The following is a 21,979-nucleotide window of genomic DNA, read 5'->3' on the forward strand; positions in this document are numbered from 1 at the left end:
GACTGGTTTATGAATGTTATAATTCTTGACATCTGATTTGTGTCCATTTATTCTTTTACGTAGAGACTGTCCAGTTTGACCAGTGTACATGGCAGAGGGGCATTGCTGGCACATGATGGCATATATCACATTGGTGGATGTGCAGGTGAACAAGCCTCTGATAGTGTGGCTGATGTTATTAGGCCCTGTGATGGTGTCCCCTGAATAGATATGTGGGCACAGTTGGCAACGGGCTTTGTTGCAAGGATAGGTTCCTGGGTTAGTGGTTCTGTTGTGTGGTATGTGGTTGCTGGTGAATATTTGCTTCAGGTTGGGGGGCTGTCTGTCGGTAAGGACTGGCCTGTCTCCCAAGATTTGTGAAAGTGTTAGGTCATCCTTCAGGATAGGTTGTAGATCCTTAATAATGTGTTGGAGGGGTTTTAGTTGGGGGCTGAAGGTGACGGCTAGTGGCGTTCTGTTATTTTCTTTGTTAGGCCTGTCCTGTAGTAGGTGACTTCTGGGAACTCTTCTGGCTCTATCAATCTGTTTCTTCACTTCCGCAGGTGGGTATTGTAGTTGTAAGAATGCTTGACAGAGATCTTGTAGGTGTTTGTCTCTGTCTGAGGGGTTGGAGCAAATGCGGTTGTATCGCAGAGCTTAGTGGAGTTACCTCACACAAACAGCCGTGAGATTGTAATCTGGTCCTCTCTATATTGATTCCTATTACAAATATTCACATCTCATCTTCTAGGTGGCCTAACTAGCTCAATGTGCTCGGAAATGCTGCTAATATTTCATTCAAAACAGAAAAGGAAAGATTCAAGCTAAGATTCACTTTAAGGGATCAGAGCGGATTTCAACGGAATGCTCTAAATCAGTGGTCTCCAACCCTTTTACGCACAAGGTCACTTTTGGAATTTAAGTGCAACCCAAGATCTACCCAACCCCTTCCTTGAGGCCCTGCCCACTTCATCCACCCATCTTTCCGCCGCTCGCTCTTCTCCACCCTCACTCACTTTCGCTGGGCTGGGTCAGAGGGTTGGGGTGCAGGAGTGGGTACAGGGTGCAGGAGGGGATACAGGGTGTTGGCTCCAGGAGAGGCTCAGGGCTGGGGTGCGGGCTCCCGCCAAGCAGCGCTTACCTTGGGCGGTTCCCGGGAAGCGGTGCAGAGAGACTAAGGCTTCCTTCTTGCCCCAGCCCCATGCCGCTCCTGGAAGTGGCGGGCACACCCCTGTGGCTCCTGGGGCCGAGAAACGTGGCTCCGCATGCTGCCCTCCTCGCAGGCACCACCCACGCAGCTCCCATTGGCCGCAGTTCCCCATTCCTGGCCAATGGGAGCTGCGGGGGCAGTGCTTGCAGGCAGGAGTAGCGCGTGGAGATGCCTTCCCTTCCCCATTCCCCAGGGCATGCTGGCCACTTTTGGGAGCAGGGTGGGGTCAGGGCAGGCAGGGAGCCTGCCTTAGCCCTTCTGCACCACTGGACTTTTAGCGGCCGGAGATTACAATCTACCAGTTGATGACCACTGCTCTAAATACTGTACAGAGAAAGCAGAGAGGGGCCTGGACAAAAGCCTCGCCCCCTAGTGGGCAAATGGCTACACAAACCCAAGCATTTCCACATGAGGCTCCTCCCACACCTTGTCCCTTGCTCTCCTTCTGCTGCTCCTGGCAGGGTTCCCTAGCCCAGTGCTCAGCACCCTCTGCTGGCTAGATGCTGATCTGGGACTTTGGCCTCCTGAAAACAACCCACTCCTTTCCCTCCAGCTCAACACAGGAGAGGTGGGCATGGGAGGAGGACGCACAATAAGGTAGCAAGTTTATTATACTGCAGCACGCACCCCTGAAATGGTGAATGGTTTTGAATCAAGGCTTAAGGATAATACCAAGCATAAGTAGCAGGCAGCCAGATCTGGGCCTCAAGAGAACAGTTAGAACTGTGAGCCACTGCAGGAGACGTGCGCATTGTTTCTGTTCACATACATTTCAACATTTGTGGTGACCCAGTGCATAACTGATCAAATGCAATGTTTGCTATTTCAGTTACATGGCTGCTCTAATGCAGCACAGTGTCTGCAAACTCAGAGTGCTACACAAGGGTCAATAAAGGCAGCAAAGCATTTCATAATTTGAATAAATAGGTTTAATCTGCAGCGTTAGTTGGGTTACTATAAAATTTAAAAGCTGTATTTTAAAGAATCAAACATCTGAACAGACTTTTCATACAGGTTAAGCATTCTCTAAGAGTTCCGAGTTTAACATTTTTTTCCAGATTGACAAGGAAATTGCTTACGTCACCCCCCAACATAACACACACACACCCACCCCAAATTTTTCACCATGTAGGACAAGACTGAGGCTTGACTCCATTCTCTGCCTTAGGGTTGGAGGTCTGAGAAGGGGACATACACCTGAAGCCAAGCCCAGAGGGACTGTGCTGGAGGCAAGAACAGTGCTTCTGGGGGCACCAGCATAGTGGAGGCCTGAAAGACCACTGCTATTTTCTTTCATAAGGGGTTGCCCCAAGTGCTCCAATTTGTGCTATCCAAATGCCGCTGCCAGTACCAGAACAAGTGCACAGATCATGCATGGATGATGCAAGGCATGCAAAGATCAATTACTCTAGGTTTAATGCAAAGATGATGTCCAGCTCAGGACACTTATACGCTCAGTGTATGACCTTGTATTGGGGTCAATATGGGCGGCTGATGTGGAGGGATGGTAGAGCCATGTCTCTTGTCTCAGCTGCCTCCATTGCCTTTGTGGAATCTCTATCCTCTCCCTAAGTCAGACTACACTAGCCCTTGCATACCAGGAATGCGAGGACCAAGTTTGTATCGTTTTCCTATGAAGGGATGCCTAGGCACCATCTAGTCCTTTGTGTAAACAGGCGGATGGTTTTACCTATTTTAATAACACCAAAAGTAAGCTACGGTTACACACTCATTAAGGGCCTGATCCTGCATGAATGATGTCAATGAGCCATTGAATCCAATGGCAGCAAGACAAGGCCTTTACTGCACACTATTATAGAGCTGTTTCAATATACATTAATAGATCCAAAGGCCAGAAGGGCCTGCCCTGATCTTCTAGTCTGGTCTCCGGTGTAACACAGGCCATAGGATTTCCCTGAATTAATTCTTGTTTGAACTTGAGCATATATTTTAGAAAAACTTCCAATCTTGATTTAAAAATTGTCAGTGATGAAGAATCCACCACAACCCCTGATAAATTTCAATCATTAATTACCTTCACTGTTAAAAATCAGCTCTTGGAAGTAGGCATGATCACAGCCATTTTACAGATGGGGAAACTGAGGCACAGAGAAGTTACAAGATTTACCCAAGATATCACAGCAAATCAGCAGCAGAACTAGGACTTAAATTAGGTCTCTTCGCTCCCAGTCCCCCACTCTAACCACTAGACCATCCCCAGTCCTTGCAAATGTGATGCAACATCCACTGCTTTCATATTACTAAGGCAGCAATTCTGTAACCCAGTTACTCTTACACAACCAGCAGTCAATCCCACAACAAGCACACACATGAGTAAGTTTACTCAGTAGGATCAGAGTTTTTACAGAATCATACCGTGCATTGTTTGTGCAGTTATCACTTTCCATCGTATCCCTGCATAATATTTAGGCTTGACAAATTTGATTTTTTTTTAAATAACTTTTACAAATACAGATGTTTATTTCTAAGCATTTTTTTCTCCTTTTATTATTTAAATTTTCACAGTGGCGGGGAATTATGGGGGATGTCAGACAATGAGGGGCATCAGACAATTATTGAGTGACAGTAATCGTTGAGATTCAAAAACTTAAAGTTTTATAACTGTTAAAACACAAATAATCAACATCACATGTCAAAGGACACAAAACAAATATCCTTAAATCAAAGTTTGAGAAGGTCTCAGGCAGCAGCTTTCTTGCTTTGTCTATCTTCTACATTTTGATGATCATTGATTGAAATATTTTTTATATTGGTTTGTGTGTGTATGGTGAAATTGATGTTTACTGACATTTACTGATAAAAATGTAATCCTTCCAAGCCTAATAACATTCTTTATCTTTAGCGTTTTCACTTAAATCCACAAGACATCAAATACATCTGGGTGTATCAGCCAAGGCATGGACTAGAATGGAACTGCTTAGAAGCAATACAGAATCAAGTTCTGATCTATTACACCAGTGGTCCCCAAACTTTTTACCTTACACTCCCCGTTACCCCTGTCTGTGCCCCTCCTCACCCCCCGACCCTTAGAGCCAGGGCCGGGAGCAGGGCCGCGGCTCTGGGAGTTGGGGACGCAGACAGGGGGTACAGCCGGGGGGGTCAGGAGTGGAGCAGGGTGGTACTCTCTCCCCACCCTCTTCGGGGGAGCTGGCCTGGGCTCCAGCCACCTCCCCCAACATTCCTCAGCCCCCCCTAGGGGGGCACACCCCACACATTGGGGACCTCTGCATTACACCATGAGTGACTGGTACTGTACAGAGGGACTTCAGGATTAATGATAATAATTTAGAAATCTACAGCCAATGAGGATAAGCTCTTAAATCAGCTGTATATTATTTGACTACCGCACATAGAAAAGCATATTAAAACATTAACAGTTTATGACTAATAAGTTTCCACTAGCCATAAATTAAATGTCACATGCATGAAATGACCTATAAGCATACGAAGGGCCTGATTTACTACTCTGTTACGTCAGTAATTCTACTCACGTAGTTACACTGGTGTAAAACTGATAAATCTGGTTCTAAATGTATAGTGCTCTTTCATCCATAGATCTCAATGTCCTTTAAAAGGGAGGTCAGTATCATTATCCCCATTTTACAGATGGGGAATCTGAGGCACAAGGCAGGGTAATGATTTGTCCAAGGTCACCCAGAAGACCAATGGCAGAAGTGGAAACAGAACCTTGTCTCCTGCATCCCAGTCCTGTGCTCTAGCCACTAAGAAACAATGGCTCCTAAGTACATGCCTAAGGCCTAATACAGTGCCCTTTGCAAGGCCAGACATTAAACTTGGAGTCAGGCCTATAGAATCAAGGCTATTAACGTGGAAAGCAACTTCTCGCGCTCTCAAAATTGCCAAATAAGCTTTTCTTCTGACTTAAGTAAAATTCTATACGCTTCACAATTTTACAAAAGAAATTTTTTTTTATTATAGCAAATCTCTCTCATAAAAGTTGCAATCTTCCGCTTTCTGAATTGTCCATTTGCTAATGAGTGGTGCTCATAACACAGCTCTCTTTGTGAAAATGACAACAGGATTTAGGATCCCACTGATCCCTGTAGCCTTTAGGGACTGATATGGCATTACTAAGGCACCCTAAACTTCCAGTGAAGTCCAAGAGAGTTTGAGAACGTCAAAAGTTCAAGTTTAGATGCTGAAAATACCAAAACATACAGAAAGCTCTATTCAACTGTTAAGATTGCTAAGGACAAATAATGTCCAATTCAAAACCACAAAAGCCATGCAACTATATATTACCATCTCATATATTCACACCCACCCACAATTCCTGGAACAAACACAGTCACCACGGAGACCCCAAGAAAACCTTTACTTTGCTTGGAATTCAAAGAAAACCAGGTCCAGGAACTGAGCACTGATGTGTAAGTAAAAAAAGAAAAACAATGTTTGGTTTCATTTCCGTTAGGTATGTGTCTAGTGCAGGCATCAGCCATTAAATGAATTTAGGTTTAATAGTTAAATAATATAACAAACAATGAAACAAACTGAATACCTGAAATTACAAGTTTGTGGAAATGATAAGTGCTGTGGTATGAACTACCTATTTAGCAATCCTGACAGTACACAGCACCCATTGTTCTATCATTGGGAAAAAATACCTGCTCCTGTGAATAGAAGAGGGCTGAAACCAAAATCCTGAATCCAAACACCCCTGAACTGTGGGGAATTTTGGACCCAGATCTCAACTTTGCAGCTGGCGCCTCTCTCTATTATGAGCAAACCAAAACAACAGACCAGATCACTCCTAAGCTTTGGGGACATTTACACCTGGAATTCAATTTTGCAACTTGGGTCCAGCTCTGCATGCACAACCACAACTGGCAGCTTTTCCAAGTTACCCCATATCTGTTTGTCCCTCTATCTGGGCATGTCGACACTCTGAGCTGGGGGTGTGATTCCCAGATCAAGGAGACAGACTCATGCTACCTCCAATTGAGCTAGCGCACTCGAATAGAGTGTAAACATGGCAGCCTGAGTGGAAGGACAGGCTAGCCACCCCAAGTACGTACACATTTGATACCCTAACTAGCCCTTCCTGCAGTTTGTGTCACAGTGACTACACTATATTTTTAGAGCATTTGCTCTAATAGAGTTAGAGTGAGTATGCATCCTCGAGCTGGGAAATCACACTCCCAGTTCAAAACAAAGGCATATCCTTAGGTGCTGGCAGATGTTCGTGCACCTCTGTACTGATTCAGCTTCCACTGAATTCCATGGCAAAACTCATTTCTGTATTCTGCAACAGGAGCAGTTTTGAGACTTAAGTCTCAAGCACTTGTACAGTATGCATTGATTGCTCTGAATTCAGCAATATATAAAGACCTTCAAAATCAGCCTCTTGCTCACAAACACGTCTAGGGAGAACTTTGCCCCAATGTGAAGACTTTCATACTGCTTTACCACTATTATTAGAACTCTTAACACAGGGCTTAAATTGTGCAGAGGGTATTGTGTAGGCCTTTGGCAATGGACTGAAATCTATCCACAAGTGGCAAAGATATTTTATTGAGCAAAATAAGCTCATGTGCCTGTGGTTTTAAATCTTTATTACTGATGTAAGCAGAGTCTGAATGAGCTCTAGACATGACATCTAGTGATGAGCTGTGGAAGAGGATTTAAGAAGCTGATCTCGTTTGCATGGGCACATGCACCCTGCCTAGGTGCTCAGCATGATGGGATTGCTTGCCCAAATGATCACTTTTGGCTGGTGTTGGATCCCCAGTCTCTTTGTTATTGGGGCAGGAGTAATAAAGGATTGTTATCCTTGTTGATGAGAATCAAGGGCAGCAGAACTGTACTAGGCATTTCCCGCTCAACTAAACAGCACTTGCTAGGCAGGGGGCATGGGTTCCAATGCCCAGTGAGTTGAGAGAGGGTAGGGACAGGTACTTGTACCTGGTGGTGTGGGCCCTGCTTAAGGGTCTTAGGCACCATTTGACCCTTCCATTCCCCACTGTGTAATAAAAGAGTTAATTTAGGCTCAATTGAGAGTCTTGTTACACATCACAGAGCTGAAATCACTGATACTTAGGTCTGAGTATTAGACCTGCTTTGGGACAGTCTCTCTGATGCAAGAGACTGCCGGGTGTGCACCAGCAGTAAGTCTCCCCAGCTAACAGCTGAAATCACTGAGAGCTATGTTAAGTGGTGGGGCCTGAAGCCATCTCGACAATCGGCTGCCAGTGGAGAGGTGTGGCAAGGCGGCCGATGGAGAGGAGCGGAGCCCCGCAGAGCAGTGCGGCGATCAGCCAGCACGGCAGGTGGCGGAGAGGGCCAGAGCAGAGCCCTGCAGAGAAATGTGGCAATAGGGCAGTTGGCAGAGATACGCGGCAAGTGAGTGCCCGGGCAGAGGAGTGAGTGAGGTGCCTTCTTATCCCTCCACCGAGGGTGGGAGGTGAACTCTGCAGATGCACCTCTGAACTCTGAGTCTGCACTGACCAAGGACAGCAACTGTGAGTGGGGTGCAGAGAAGGGACGGGCACATTAAAGGGACTTTTGGTTGCTGGACTTAAGAACCTGAGGGGAAAGGACACCACCCAACTTACTTGGGGGTGGGTCTTTTGCTCATGGTTTATGTTTATGAACCCTGTTTGCGGTGTCTTCCCAAGTTAATGCTGGGTTACTTCCCTCCTTTTATTAAAAGTTTTTGCTAAACTCAGACTCTGTGCTTGCGAAAGGGGAAATATTGTCTCTTAGAGGTGACAACCAGCAGTAAGGGCAACCTATAACATGGATGTAGAGTACTGTGTAATAACTAATTTAAAAAAAATGTATATATGAAGGCCTCAATTGTGATTTCACTATTCCAAATTCCTGTTTTACTCCTGATGTACATAAAACTGTAGAGTATATTGTAATAGTGCTTATCCCAGTTTTTAAAAATTAATTGAAAACTACATCCCTCAAACCAAGTGCCAAACCTAATACTCCCAGGCCCATGATGTGGGACTAAGAACATTTGGAAAAAGAAAACTGTCCACAGGTCATACAAGGGAACATGCAGACCATTAGACATGTGGGGCACGAATGTATGGATGGGTAAAGCAAAACAGCCAGGAAACAGTGTTTGCGACTACTGGGTCATATTCAATCCATGCGTTATGTTTTACCAGGATGATGGGTAAACATCCTCCCCATAAAAAGATAAAAAGCATGGGAATGTGGCAGAGAGAGCCTGGAGCACTGGGTACAAGATCTGAGGCCTGAATCAGAGGCCATGAATTAAAGTTAGACCAAGTATCAAAGTAGATGTTTATAAGTTTATGAATTTGGTAGAGTTGTTGTTAGTGTATTAGGTATTAGATAGTTACATAAATACAGTAGGTGTCAGAGTAGCAGCCGTGTTAGTCTGTATTCGCAAAAAGAAAAGGAGTACTTGTGGCACCTTAGAGACTAACAAATTTATTTGAGCATAAGCTTTCGTGAGCTACAGCTAAAATCTCAGAGTTACGAACACCAGACTTATGAACTGACCAGCCAACCACACTCCTCATTTGGGACCGGCAGTAAGCAATCAGGCAGCAGCAGAAAAAAAAGCAAATACAGTACAGTACTGTGTTAAATGTAAACTACTTCAGAAAAATAAGGGGAAAGTTTAATAAAAAAGATTTGACAAGGTAAGGAAACTTTTTCTGTGCTTGCTTCATTTAAATTAAGATGGTTAAAAGAAGCATTTTTCTTCTACATAGTAGCTTCAAAGCTCTATTAAGTCAATGTTTAGCTGAAAACTTTTGAAAGAACAACCATAACGTTCTCTTCAGATATACGAACAACCTCCATTCCCGAGGTGTTCGAAATGGAGGTTCTACTGTACATTTCAAGGTTAGTACAGATACACCCCAATCTAGTGCAAGATGGTTTGACAGACTGATTAATAGGGATGTTTTGTTCAATGTATCAGGAACAAAGGGAGGTAACAAAGAGATGTCATAAAATACATAAGGTGGTGTGTAGCTGTATATTTCAGTTGTTTGTATCAGCCTATAAATGTCGGGATACTTCACCTTAAGCCTTTGTCCAGCCTAGGGGCAGTAGAAAGTCCTGCTGCTGACTGAGCTGAGTCCACTGTAACGAGCATACATGTGTTAGCGTAACTGTAGACGCTGATCCAGGGAGCAAGTACCGTGCTTCGTTGACAACAAACTTGGCCAATTGCCGTCACCACTGAAGCGTGCCTGTAGTCTTCCTTTAGGAGTAACGTTGAGGTCTGCTAAACTATCTGTTGCACTGTCTACTAATAACATTTACGCTCCAAGGACAGAAGCACTGTGTAGCCTCAACAGCACTATCGTGACAACAACATTCCAGCCTCCCACACTTTACAGCACTGGGTAGCACTATTGAGGTTTGCTGAACCAGCTATGTGTGCAGAGCTGGGACAGTACACAGAAAGAACACACGCATACAAGCCAACTGACAACACCCTGACACTGGGGAGCATGGGGGCACGTGTCATTCACCCAACCCTCGTGAGGGCTATGGAGCTTGCCGCCTTTGTGGGGCTACTTCTTCCTCTGGCCAGGGAGTGGGTGGGCAGGACCACGGACCGAGCAGAGAGCCTTGACTCCAATCCCACAGCCTCAGTTCATTGACCAGCAGAGCTGAGCCAGCATGTTGGGAGGGGACTGCAACCTGCTACTGGTAAAGCCTCTCAGTCATTGCTCCCGCCTTGGTCTGTTCCTCGGGTGGTGCAGTTACATTTCATACCTTATTCAGGGCAGACTGCAAAGTGACAATCTAGTCCTTAGACTGTAAACTCTGTGGGGAAGGGATCATCTCTCCTGCGTCATCTGCAGAGGGCAGAGCATTCAAATATTAAATGGCCACCTACCCGAGCCTCCTGACTCAGTCACATCAGATATATCAAAGGTCTCCACTGAGACTGCCCCTGAGCAGTAGAACAGGAGGAAGAAAACATTGCAAGGAACTGCCCCCCAACTCCACTTGTGTAAGGGCCAATCACAGACATGGTCCTAGTACTGCTTGAATGGCAGGACTCCTCCATCCAACCTATCACTACCAGGGGTATCAGCTACTCCAGTGGGGGAAGGACTGGAGCCTGTCCATCCCAGGAGAAATTCTGGCTGAGTCAGCATGGCCCCTCTGCACTCCCCTAATGCCGTCTGTGGCTTTACCCGCAATCCAGCCCTTTGAGCTGAGATCCCAGATTCTGAAAAGGCTAAAAAGAAATGAAAATACTTTCAGAAGTATTTCATGCATGAGTTTTTTAAACACTATTCCATTATTAGGAACTGTGACAGGTGTAACCCTGTAGTCAGCCCTTGCATGCTATTGTGGTAACCTTTGTATGAGGAATGCTTTGTGAGGTATCATTTGAAAACTCATAATTTGCAGGGCATTAGTGTTCTAGTAAAATATGTGTAGCAACATTGTATGTAAACTTATAAGATTCCACTGTATGATGTCACTAAAACACATTCCAAGTCTGTGGAGTGGCCAAACCAGTTCCTCTGAGACAAAGGGCAAGCTGACACCTCAGCCAGGTGTAAACAAGGTCAATGGGCCACTACCTGCTAAGTGGCTATTCATTGGCAGGAAGAGAGGCCTGGGCAGAAAATCTACATTTTAGCAAAGAAACAGCAGGGGTTCCTGTCCACACAGTCTACCCGGCGCCATGCTCCCAGCTGGAGATGCTTCTCAAATGGAGGACTGGACTATAAAAAGAAGGGGCAGACACCCCAATGGCCCCCCACCTCCTCCTCCTCTCTCTCTGTCCATTTCACTGCACCAGAAGGAACAAAGGAAGCAGCATTAGACAGAAGAAGGGGTTCTGGCCTAAGAAGTGCAGCCAGTAAGATTGTTGAGAACATGTGGTGAGAAAAACATGGCTTTGAATTTAACGTAGTTTGTTAAATCAGGTTTCAGAGTAGCAGCCGTGTTAGTCTGTATCCGCAAAAAGAACAGGAGTACTTGTGGCACCTTAGAGACTAACAAATGTATTTGAGCATAAGCTTTCGTGGGCTACAAAAGCTTATGCTCAAATAAATTTGTTAGTCTCTAAGGTGCCACAAGTACTCCTGTTCTTTTTGTTAAATCAGGCACTAGTTGTGTTTTATCTCTATTTTTCTTGTAACCATTTCTAACTTTTATACCGCATTACTTGTATTCACTTAAAATCTCTCTCTTTGTAGTTAATAAACTTGTTTTATTGTTTCATCTAATCCAGCATGTTTGAATTGAAGTGTTTGGGAAACTTCAGTTGAGGCAATAAAATTTGTGCATATCATTTCTATTAATAAAATGATGGACTTTATATGAGCTTGTATTGTCCAGGAGAGAGCTGGGCAGTACAAGATGTACATTTCTGGAGAAAATCTGGGACTGGGAGTATGCGGGAGTCACCCTGTAGTATAATTCAGGCTGGTAAATCTTGGGTGTAACTGGCAGGCTGCAAGTGCAAACAGCAACAGCTGGGAGTGACTTACATGCTGGAGGCTGTTTGTGAGCAGTCCAGGAGTGGAGGCAATAGCAGCAAAGCAGTGTAAAGGGCACCCCAGGTTAAGGGCAGGGGTGACCCGGCTGCTCACTAGTCTAGACTGTACCCTGGGTATGTCATAGGAACAGACTATCCACAATTCTAATTTTTAAACAGAGTGCCTTCCTCCATTATAATAAATGCACTTTCTATTGATTACTACAGAATGTATATCCTACATGTTTGAACAAAGAAAACCACACAAATTCAAAATTTACCAAAGACTATAATCCATTGCATACTGTACCTTTGAGATGTTACTGGAACGGCTCATGGAATGTCCCAAAGCCTTCTCATTCTGAAAGAGAACAGAAAAGGATCATTAGAGTGACAGAGAGCTGTTGGATGGAGGTGTTAAACCAGATATTAACAGTAAAATAAACAGATTAAATACCAGAGCAGAAGATATTTATTGGATTTTGCTCCTATTGGAGTCAATTTGAGTTATGCCACCAACTCCTGTGGGAGTATGATTGGGCCCTTTCATCTCTATAATGGCTATATTACCACACAGAACTCAACTAGACAAGACTTGCATGAACTGGGGAATATTAAGATAGTGCCCTCATGTTCTGAGACATTGCAAAGTCATTTTTCTGTACTGCAGTTATTTTGGAAAGGAACCCCACCCCCCTTATCCGCTAAGGAATTATAACCATGACAGGAGAAATCCTACAGTCCTTACTCAGGAAAAGGCTCCCAGTTATGTCACAAAAAACACTGCTGAATAAATCACGTCCATGTCATTTCATAATACAAAATACCACAGAACTGCCTTTTCTCCAGGAACACTGAGAATTACCACACTGGAAACACTATATGTATGCAGTGTTGTTGTAGCTATGCCGGTCTCAGGATATTAGAGAGACGAGGGGGATGAGGTAATATTTTTTATTGGAGCAACTTCCGTTGCAGAGAGAGACAAGCTTTTGAGCTACACGGAGCTGGAAACACCATGACAGCTGGAGTTACAGAAGATCTGCTGATTCCCTTCAGTCATGTAACTGAAATTAATCAGGTGCTGTATTTGTTTCCACAAGTATCCATACAGTTGTATCCACTAGGGAATACATTATGCAGCTTCTTTACCTCCCTCACCTGCCAATCTGACCATTAGGTATTTATATTGTGCTCATCACCATAGTATCTGCACACCTCTGGGTTCCACGCATTCATTCCACTTTCTAAATGTTATGTGATTTAGTCGTGAGTGTGATCGGGCATGTCCGTTTCAATGCCGAGAAACTGCGACAGCTGCTTATCTGGCAAGGAAGTTGCTTGCTTGTTCTGGATGGAATCCAACAGGGAAATTTTTCTTTTAGAAAAATAATAGACATGAAGCCAATCCACAAAGTTAAGATGCAAATCAGGATCCAACTTCCTCAAGCTTTGGGGGTGGTCAGATCTGGTGTTTTGGTTTGAGACTATCCCTCAAATATATGGCACATTTATCAGCCTTTTCCACAACCACTGGTCTGGTGCAAAAGTTGCCAAAAGCGTGCCCTTCTGTTTGACACCTTAGGGACCAAACTGTTTCACTTTCCCTATGTGGCTTTTCACTCCCAAAGAGATACATTTATATTCTACAAAAGGGACTTTGACAGGAAACAGGACACCAGACAGCACTGCTGCTGGCCATTCAGGTGGCTGGGACATTAAATACTGTACCCAAGAGAAAAGGTAAACCTAAATATAGAAATACATAAATCAGGTCAATTTTAGCTACTCACAGATCAGCTGAGACATGAAATCTACATGCATGTTATGGAGGATGCCAGTTGTGATTGGCTACAAGATGACAATTAATGACTAATTACACATCAAGCCAGTGTAAGGTCAGGTTAGTCCCTCAGCAGGTGTGGATTACAGGCCTGCATTAACCCCACACTTTAACACCATCATGCTCCAGGAGGCTTGTTCCATGAGTACAAGCCTAGTGCTGGTCAAAAGCTCGGTGCTGGGAGATGGGAAGGAGGAGCAGGCAACAAGATTTCATCAGCAAGGGCTGAGCTGCTTTTAAATACCAGCAGCTGTTTCTTCCCTCCTTCCATCCAGCTGGGACAATGTGCCAGGGAGACAGCAACTGACTCCTTTTCCATGCTCTCCACAGTCAATGAGACATGCCTGTTTGGCAGGGGAGGAGTTGAGGGAAGCAGTGAGCAGGAAGAGGCAACTGCTTGGTTACCATAGCACTTGCATATACAGAACACAGAATTCAGCTCCCCAAGATCTGCATGTTACTCCATGTAGCAGTTAGAACACCAGGAAGGAGGAGCTATTTCTTTTGCATGGCAATAAACATTCTTACAATGAAGTGCCAATCAGTGAGCCACTGAGATCTTGTAGAAGGCAACTGATGGTCAAATTTAAAATCAGCAGGGGCCAAATTCAGCCCTGGAATAACTGGGCCTAAATCATCATTGACTTCAATGGGAGTTGCATGTGCTGGTTGAATTTGGCTTTACAGTTGGAGAAGTATTTTTATTACATGCAAATTTAGTATTCCTGGAAACTCTGGAACAGGAAGAGGAACAAGCAGCCAATGAGAGAGGACAGACACCAGGGGCATTTGAGAAGTTAACCTTGGATTGTGCTACTGCAAGGAAGCACTGCATTATGTGGCTGGGTATCAAATCTCATCACCACATCAAAAGGAAACGTGACTACAGCAACAGAGAAAGTTCGCTGACACTAGAGATGGCAGAGGAAGGAAGAATGAGGCTGCAAGGTTGGGGGGCACGCTCACAAGCTCTGCTGAAGAGAGAATGGCACAGGCCTGTGATCATGGGGAGAGCTACATAATCTGTGGGGTTACACTCACTTCCCTCTTTAGCGATGGGGTTGGAGGTGAAGTAAAGGAAGATCATGTGGGTTAGGGAGAGAGACTGAGAGGGAGCGTCTGCCTGGGGCACACCATTTATAACTTCACGCAACTGACAGCCTAAAAACTAGGGCTGGGATTTCAAATGCCTTAGAGACAAAAAGAAATGATCAAAGCGCCTTCATGCTAACTCCGTGCTCCCCAACCCTCCCCCAAACACCACTCTTTACCTTCAGCAGGTTCCAAGTTAGGAATCATTACTGAATACACAGGCATGTCTGTGTTAAAAAGAGACAAGGTGGGTCAGGTACTATCTTTTATTGGACCAGCTTCTGTTGGTGAGAGAGACAAGCTTTTGAGTTACCCAGAGCTCTTCTTCAGGTATGTTGAAAAGGACAGGTTGAAATTTAATAAGAATGAATGGGATGAAGCACAGGGACCATATGTGCACAATGTGATAAATGATGCAGAGAAAAATCTGCTCTAACCCACAGCACAGAAACTAAAATTGCTGCTGAATTCCTGGGATTGTGATTTTATCTGCTGGATGCTCTGAGCAGCTGAGACACGGCTGCTCACATTATCTTTATTGATGTATTGTTAGAGAACATACCTATAAAGGGCTTCAACCACTCAGACCAGCCAGTACAATTAGTACTGTGATTTTAAAAGAATCTTGTAATTAAAAAAACCCATGAAACCCTCTTGAATAATTCCTTATGAAATACTGAATGGGAATGTTTATCTTCTTCATATAACATCACTCCCCCGCCACAAAAAAATGTCATTTATGGTATTTCTAGTGCACTCCTCTCCACTACATAGTCACCACACATGCACCTACACCTCCAGTGTTAGCTCTCTAGCACACACTTGCTTTAGTTGGAATATCACTGCAATGCTAGGCTGTCTTGAGATAAGCACGCTGAATCAGAGAGACTTTTGATGCAACTGCTGCACATGTCAGTTTATGTACACACAGAGATCTTTAAACCATCTCAGTGTGTTAGAGTTTGTTTCACGAAGAACAACTTGCTCTTTACCACATGGGGCTTAGCTGAATCACGAATGTTCACATAATGGCTTGGTGAGAAGAAACTCTAGCATGCTCTCCTCCATTTATCAAAAGTGCTGAAAAGATTTTGATCACTAAACATCAACAGAAGCGCCTCTAAATTAGAGATTTCATAACACTAGCTGTGCTGTTTGGTTTTCTTTGCCAAATAAAATGATAAAAATCTTATCATTAAGGAAAAGCACAGCAGTTGCCATTAGAGAGCCGGTGTTTACCACATGGTGGTATACAAAAGAACTGCTGCGTTTCTCCATCATTAAAATAGGAAATAGCTGTGATATCACAGAAATAGCTGTTGGTGAGGGCTGACTTTAAATGGCAACCACTGAGGCTGAGAGAAGAAAATAAACGTTAAGCAGATAATAAAAATTACAAGGGCATCAAAGTAATAAAGTATTGCTCTGTTCCGAGCAAATAAGTCCTCTGATTGTACATTCATCTTTGAATCACAGGAGTTGTTCACAAATTAAAAAGGTCACCAGTGAGAAGACTAAGATGCTATCCAGTTAACATTATCGTGTAGGAAAAAGGCGTTAGAGTGACCTTTTCAGAGCCCTTTCCTCATGCAGCAAGACATGCTCCAGGCTGGTGATTACATCTCTAATGCAGGAAGAGCATTAGGTCAGGCAAATACAGCATCTGCCGATTGTTCACTTTTTTGTACAATTGTACAAATTGTACAATTACCACCCACTAAGGAGCATGCAGTTTTTTTTCTGGTCCAAGTCAGCCCTTCCATGTGGGATAACAGAATCCTGCCTTTTGAAATTCATCCCACTGTATTAAAGCCACTGGGCAGGCACACTTAAAAATCCACATAGTTTAATAGCAGCAAATGCAGCAGGACTTAGTGGAAGCCTCTCTGTAGCCAAAGCCTCCTCTGAGATCTCCACTGGAGATTGGCTCTGGAGGACGGAGACAGAGGAATTAGTGTGCACAGAGAGTACAGCCGCCATTGCCCTGGCTTGCTTCTCTCAGGATGTCCTCACATTCACTTTCCCCATCCCCTTCCCTAATTTAGAAACCTGCTTCCCTACTATTACCTACCATTGCAGCAGCCTTCCTGCCCAACTCCACCTCACTGACTAGCTTCCTTGCTGCTGTCTGCTCTTCCTTCCTACTGCCTTCCTGATCTGCCTCCCTTTGTTGGCTACTCTGGCTCATTTCACTCCATGAATCACAGACTCGGTGCCTTTCTTCCCATTTGCTTGACTCACAAGCCCACTGTCAAAATCAGGGTGTCACAGTATTTTTCAATTTCCCTACTGTAACGAATCCATGGAACGTATACATACACACACGGAAAACCAGGACTAGACCTTTGGTCCCTCAGCTCCCAAACCCCAGCCTTGAATGCTGGAGCCAGAAGATCTCCTGCCACTGATGGCAAAAGTAAGCCCATCACTAGGGGGGCAACTCTTGCTCACTGATACACACAAAGCCAATATGCCACACTGTCCTCTTTCCAAATTCAACCATTTCCTTAGCGCAGCATTAGCAGCTGAGCAGACTAAAGCAACAGGACAAGGTGAGTGAGGTAGTATCTTTTATTGAACCAACTTCTGTTGGGGAGAGAGACAAGCTTTGCAGCTTACACACATTCTTTTTTCAGGTCTAGATGCTTCTTCAGAGCCATTTACGTGGAACAAGTGCTCAGGAAAAAAAAAAAAAGGCAAAACCAAAAACCTCATGGCTCATAAGGATGGCCATACTGGGTCAGACCAAAGGTCCATCTAGCCCAGTATCCTGACTTCTGACAGTGGCCAATGCCAGGTGCCCCAGAGGGAATGAACAGAACAGGTAATCAACAAGTGATCCATCCCCTGTCGCTCATTCCCAGCTTCTGGCAAACAGAGGCTAGGGAAACAATCACTGCCCATCCTGGCTAATAGCCATTGATGGACCTATCCTCCATGAATTTATCTAGTTCTTTTTTGAACTCTGTTATAGTCTTGGCCTTCACAACATCCTCTGGCAAGGAGCTCCACAGGTTAAGGCTCACCTCAACAAGTCTCTAACGGGTACAAAGATGAAGAATAGCATGATAATAATTCAGAAAAGTAATCCATAGCTATGGAGAAGCAAGCATCACCACTCAAACCCCTCAAAAAACAAACAAACAAAAAACAAACACTTAAGAGTCATTTTATGGTAATACCAGTGCCCATCATGATGGGACACCAGCTAATAGAAGCAACAGGCTTGATTCTGCTCTCACACTGGTACTAGGATTGTGTAACTCCATTAACTTCTGTGGAGTTACTCCAGATTTACATGGGTGTGAGTGAAAGGAGAATCAAGCCCATGAAAGGCAGCATTGGTTCCCTGGTTAAGGCTCTGGATGGGGAATCAGGAGTCCTGGGGTCTATTCTTGGCTGAGCTACTAACCTGCTCTCTGTGCCGGTTTCCCCTCCTGCCCTTTGTCTGTCTTGTCTATTTACTGTGTCAGCGCTCTTGAGCTGGATGTGTCTCTCACTGTTTATACATTGCTTTGGACAATGATACAACCTAGGACAACCTGATCCTGGCTGGGGTCTTTAGATGCTATAGTAACACAAAAGTTAATATTATAATAATCAGGCCCATTCCAGCCACGGAGGAGGGATAATTGCAGGGGGCTGCTGTGTGACAACATATACAATAGCAGCAACCACTGCTATACTGCATAACAAGGAACTGCAGAGCTCCCCACATTGTGCTGACTCCCTAGTGCTTGTTCTCAGCAGGCCTGATTCTCTTCAGAATTACACTGACATGAATCAGGAAGTCACGGGAAACACACCTGTGTGAAATCAGTAAGTGAGAGGAGAATGGGATTCAGAGAGCACAAGCACGAAGAGTCTGGTTGCTCCCCATTCGGTGGGCAAGGAGGAGGAAGGAAAGACTTCCTGCACCATCTCCCTATCACAACTATTCCCTGAATGTACCTTACTGTGATTATGTTTCATATCAAGTATTTTCCGGCATTTATTTAAATCTTACATTACAATCTTATAGCTGAACAGCAGAAAACAAGACAATACATGCACATACATCTAATTATCGGATTTAACTGGTGTTGGGGGAAAAGAGATGTGTGCATTATTTTCATCATCATTTTGTCAAAGCCAATGAATTCTCCAATTAAGAGAAAGGTTTCCCAGCATTGCCTGAACTAGGATGTTGTGACTTGATAGAATTCAACATTTTATTACTTCAGCAGAAAATAGCACTTTGCATCATATCTACTGGGCATAGTCTTGCTTTTTCAGTCACTGTATCATCAGAAAGCTCTGATGGGACTAAAGAGCACAGTAGCTGGGTCACAAAACAAGCTGGCTAATATATTACCACCAACAGCTGCTATACCAGAGGGTGGGAGGATGGCCTACTTTGTATCTGTTTGTTTGTTTAAGTTGCCTTGAGGATTGTGGACATCACAGACTTCAGACTGTAATAACCTCCAATCGTTACAGAAAGACCAGGAATAGCAAACAGGAATGGTTGTAGGCCTAAACACCTCACCCCTTCCAGAAATTACTGGGAGAGGGCTGTCTTCCTCTGCCCCAAATTGCTAGCTGGGGGTACGATATTTGTGACAGAGTGGGATATGTCTGTATCAAACTGTGAACTCCATTTTGTTTTGTGACCTCCATTTTTGGACCCTGTCTTCCATTTTGTGTTTGGTGTTGAAAAGCCAACTTAACCTGGACAAGGTCAGTCAATTCCAGACACTGTCCTGCCAGGGAGGGGTTTGGGAGACCTCAGAGAAGACCATCAAGAAGAGAGCTATCAAGGGTCATCATCTCTGAATGACTCAAGCACCGACCCGCCTCAGGGGCACAACTTTTTTTCCCGTGTGCAACTCGCATCAGTGGGATTGGAATTTTCCAGCTGAGGTACAAGGCAAACAGGGTCATAAAATGGATTTAAGGAGATGGCATCTCCACTGCCACATACCAGATGATGAGGCTGCAGAGACACAAGGCATGAGGGACTCTACCTGGCCTAAAATGCTGATCAGCTTTGGACTCGCAGGACAGGTGAGATCAGATCAGGGAGGGGAATCTCAGGACTGTTATTTTACAAAGATCTGTAATCATCTAGTTCTTTCTTGAGAGTAACAGTGTCTGTAGTTAAGAAATCCCTTTACTAACCCTGGGTTCCTTGCTTGCCTGCCATGGCATCCCTGAAGGGGTTAATCATAGAATCATAGAATATCAGGGTTGGAAGGGACCTCAGGAGGTCATCTAGTCCAACCCCCTGCTCAAAGCAGGACCGATCCCCAATTAAATCATCCCAGCCAGGGCTTTGTCAAGCCTGACCTTAAAAAATTCTAAGGAAGGAGACTCCACCACCTCCCTGGGTAACGCATTCCAGTGCTTCACCACCCTCCTAGTGAAGAAGTTTTTCCTAATATCCAACCTAAACCTCCCCCACTGCAACTTGAGACCATTACTCCTTGTCCTGTCATCCGCTACCACTGAGAACAGTCTAGAGCCATCCTCTTTGGAACCCCCTTTCAGGTAGTTGAAAGCAGCTATCAAATCCCCCCTCATTCCTCTCTTCTTCAGACTAAACAATCCCAGTTCCCTCAGCCTCTCCTCATAAGTCATGTGTTCCAGTCCCCTAATAATTTTTGTTGCCCTCTGCTGGACTCTCTCCAATTTTTCCACATCCTTCTTGTAGTGTGGGGCCCAAAACTGGACACAGTACTCCAGATGAGGCCTCATCAATGTCGAATAGAGGGGAACGATCACGTCCCTCGATCTGCTTGCTATGCCCCTACTTATACAGCCCAAAATGCCATTGGCCTTCTTGGCAACAAGGGCACACTGTTGACTCATATCCAGCTTCTCGTCCACTGTAACCCCTAGGTCCTTTTCTGCAGAACTGCTGCCGAGCCATTCAGTCCCTAGCCTGTAGCGGTGCATTGGATTCTTCTGTCCTAAGTGCAGGACTCTGCACTTGTCCTTGTTGAACCTCAGATTTCTTTTGGCCCAATCCTCTAATTTGTCTAGGTCCCTCTGTATCCTATCTCTACCCTCCAGGGTATCTACCACTCCTCCCAGTTTAGTGTCGTCTGCAAACTTGCTGAAGGTGCAATCCACACCATCCTCCAGATCATTTATGAAGATATTGAACAAAACCGGCCCCAGGACCGACCCTTGGGGCACTCTAATCAAGATGTTCAGAGCACCCACAATGAAATGGGAATCTGAGGGAACACACATAAGCCACCAGGGCAGAGGCACTGGTTTTGGGGTGTCAGGTGGCAGGCTGCAGAGCCCCACATCCCAAAGAAGGCTGGCACCTGTGAGTGTGCTTTAGAGACCCAGAGTTAGGAACAGTGACCCGGCTCTGTACAGACCCAACTGGGTTCACTCACAACCAACTGGTGTCAGACCAAGGGGGGAATGGGCCAAGCTGTGACAATGTTGACTTCAATAGGCCCCTATTCACCACAGCTTTGATTTGCATCCCCCTCACCTTCCCAAAACTATAGTTTCCCTTTAGTTTGTGCTGCTCTACTTTACTGCCAGATGGTGCACAGGAATTTCAGATGAATCTGGGTAACCTGCACGCCTCAGCTCCCCCTGAGAAATGGCGAGCCTCTGATCTTTGCCCCCTTTCCTGACTGTTCAGCCCAGAACTAGGCATAAGCTTCCCGCACGCTGCACTGATGCTGCCTGTTCTAAGGATAAATCAAAACTTCAGTTTCCAACATGGCTACAACAACACTGCAAACAGTTTCCAGGATTGTCAATCTGTTACATGTGCCCACATTAAAATTTAAAATGAATGTAGTGATGGTGAAATGTATGTGGCTAGTTTATACAAAGAAACTAAACTGCAAAGACTTTGCATGTGCAAGAAGTTCTATGGATATTCTTATCTCTCTTCTGCCAGACAGCATGCCTAAACTGGGGGCACTTCTTTATGATGCCACACAGAAAATGAATCCTCCCCTCGGGGAACAAAAAGTATGAACTACAAAGGAGATGATCCAAAAATATACTCCTTTATTGCGACAGAATCAATATGCATTAAGCTTACCTGGGTGTTTGGAACAGCACTGCCACTCACAACGTCACGTATTTAACACAGGCAAGAGAGATATAGTGCAGTACAACTCAGTAATTATAGAAGATTGAAAGGACTGACATGTTCTATTTTTTGGAAAGTAATTACATTGAATGTAATTCTCATAGTACACTACACATGTCAACACGCTGAAGCAAGCCACTAAGTGATGCAATAAACTATTTTAAACTTTCACAGTTTTAAAAACCCTCTAGGAAACCAGCAATTTAAAATTCCTCAAGCTGCCAGCAGATGTTGGTAGTTTGTAGCCAGGCCAAACTTTCAAAA

The 21,979-nt window shown here is 44.6% G+C and overlaps 1 protein-coding gene across 5 annotated transcripts in view; it reads right to left on the reverse strand.

Moving 5' to 3' along the window:
- Nucleotides 1–21,979, reverse strand: part of MARCHF8 (membrane associated ring-CH-type finger 8) — a 171,251-nt gene that overhangs the window by 24,074 nt on the left and 125,198 nt on the right. For all 5 annotated transcript variants that reach the window (XM_073353004.2, XM_073353001.2, XM_073353003.2 and 2 more), the window contains one exon: nucleotides 11,980–12,030. In XM_073353004.2, the coding sequence (XP_073209105.1) occupies nucleotides 11,980–12,030 (51 nt within the window). The remainder of the gene's footprint in view (nucleotides 1–11,979; nucleotides 12,031–21,979) is intronic.

Source organism: Lepidochelys kempii, chromosome 7 (genome assembly GCF_965140285.1).
Source record: "Lepidochelys kempii isolate rLepKem1 chromosome 7, rLepKem1.hap1, whole genome shotgun sequence".
NCBI classification, from domain to species: Eukaryota; Metazoa; Chordata; order Testudines; family Cheloniidae; genus Lepidochelys; species Lepidochelys kempii.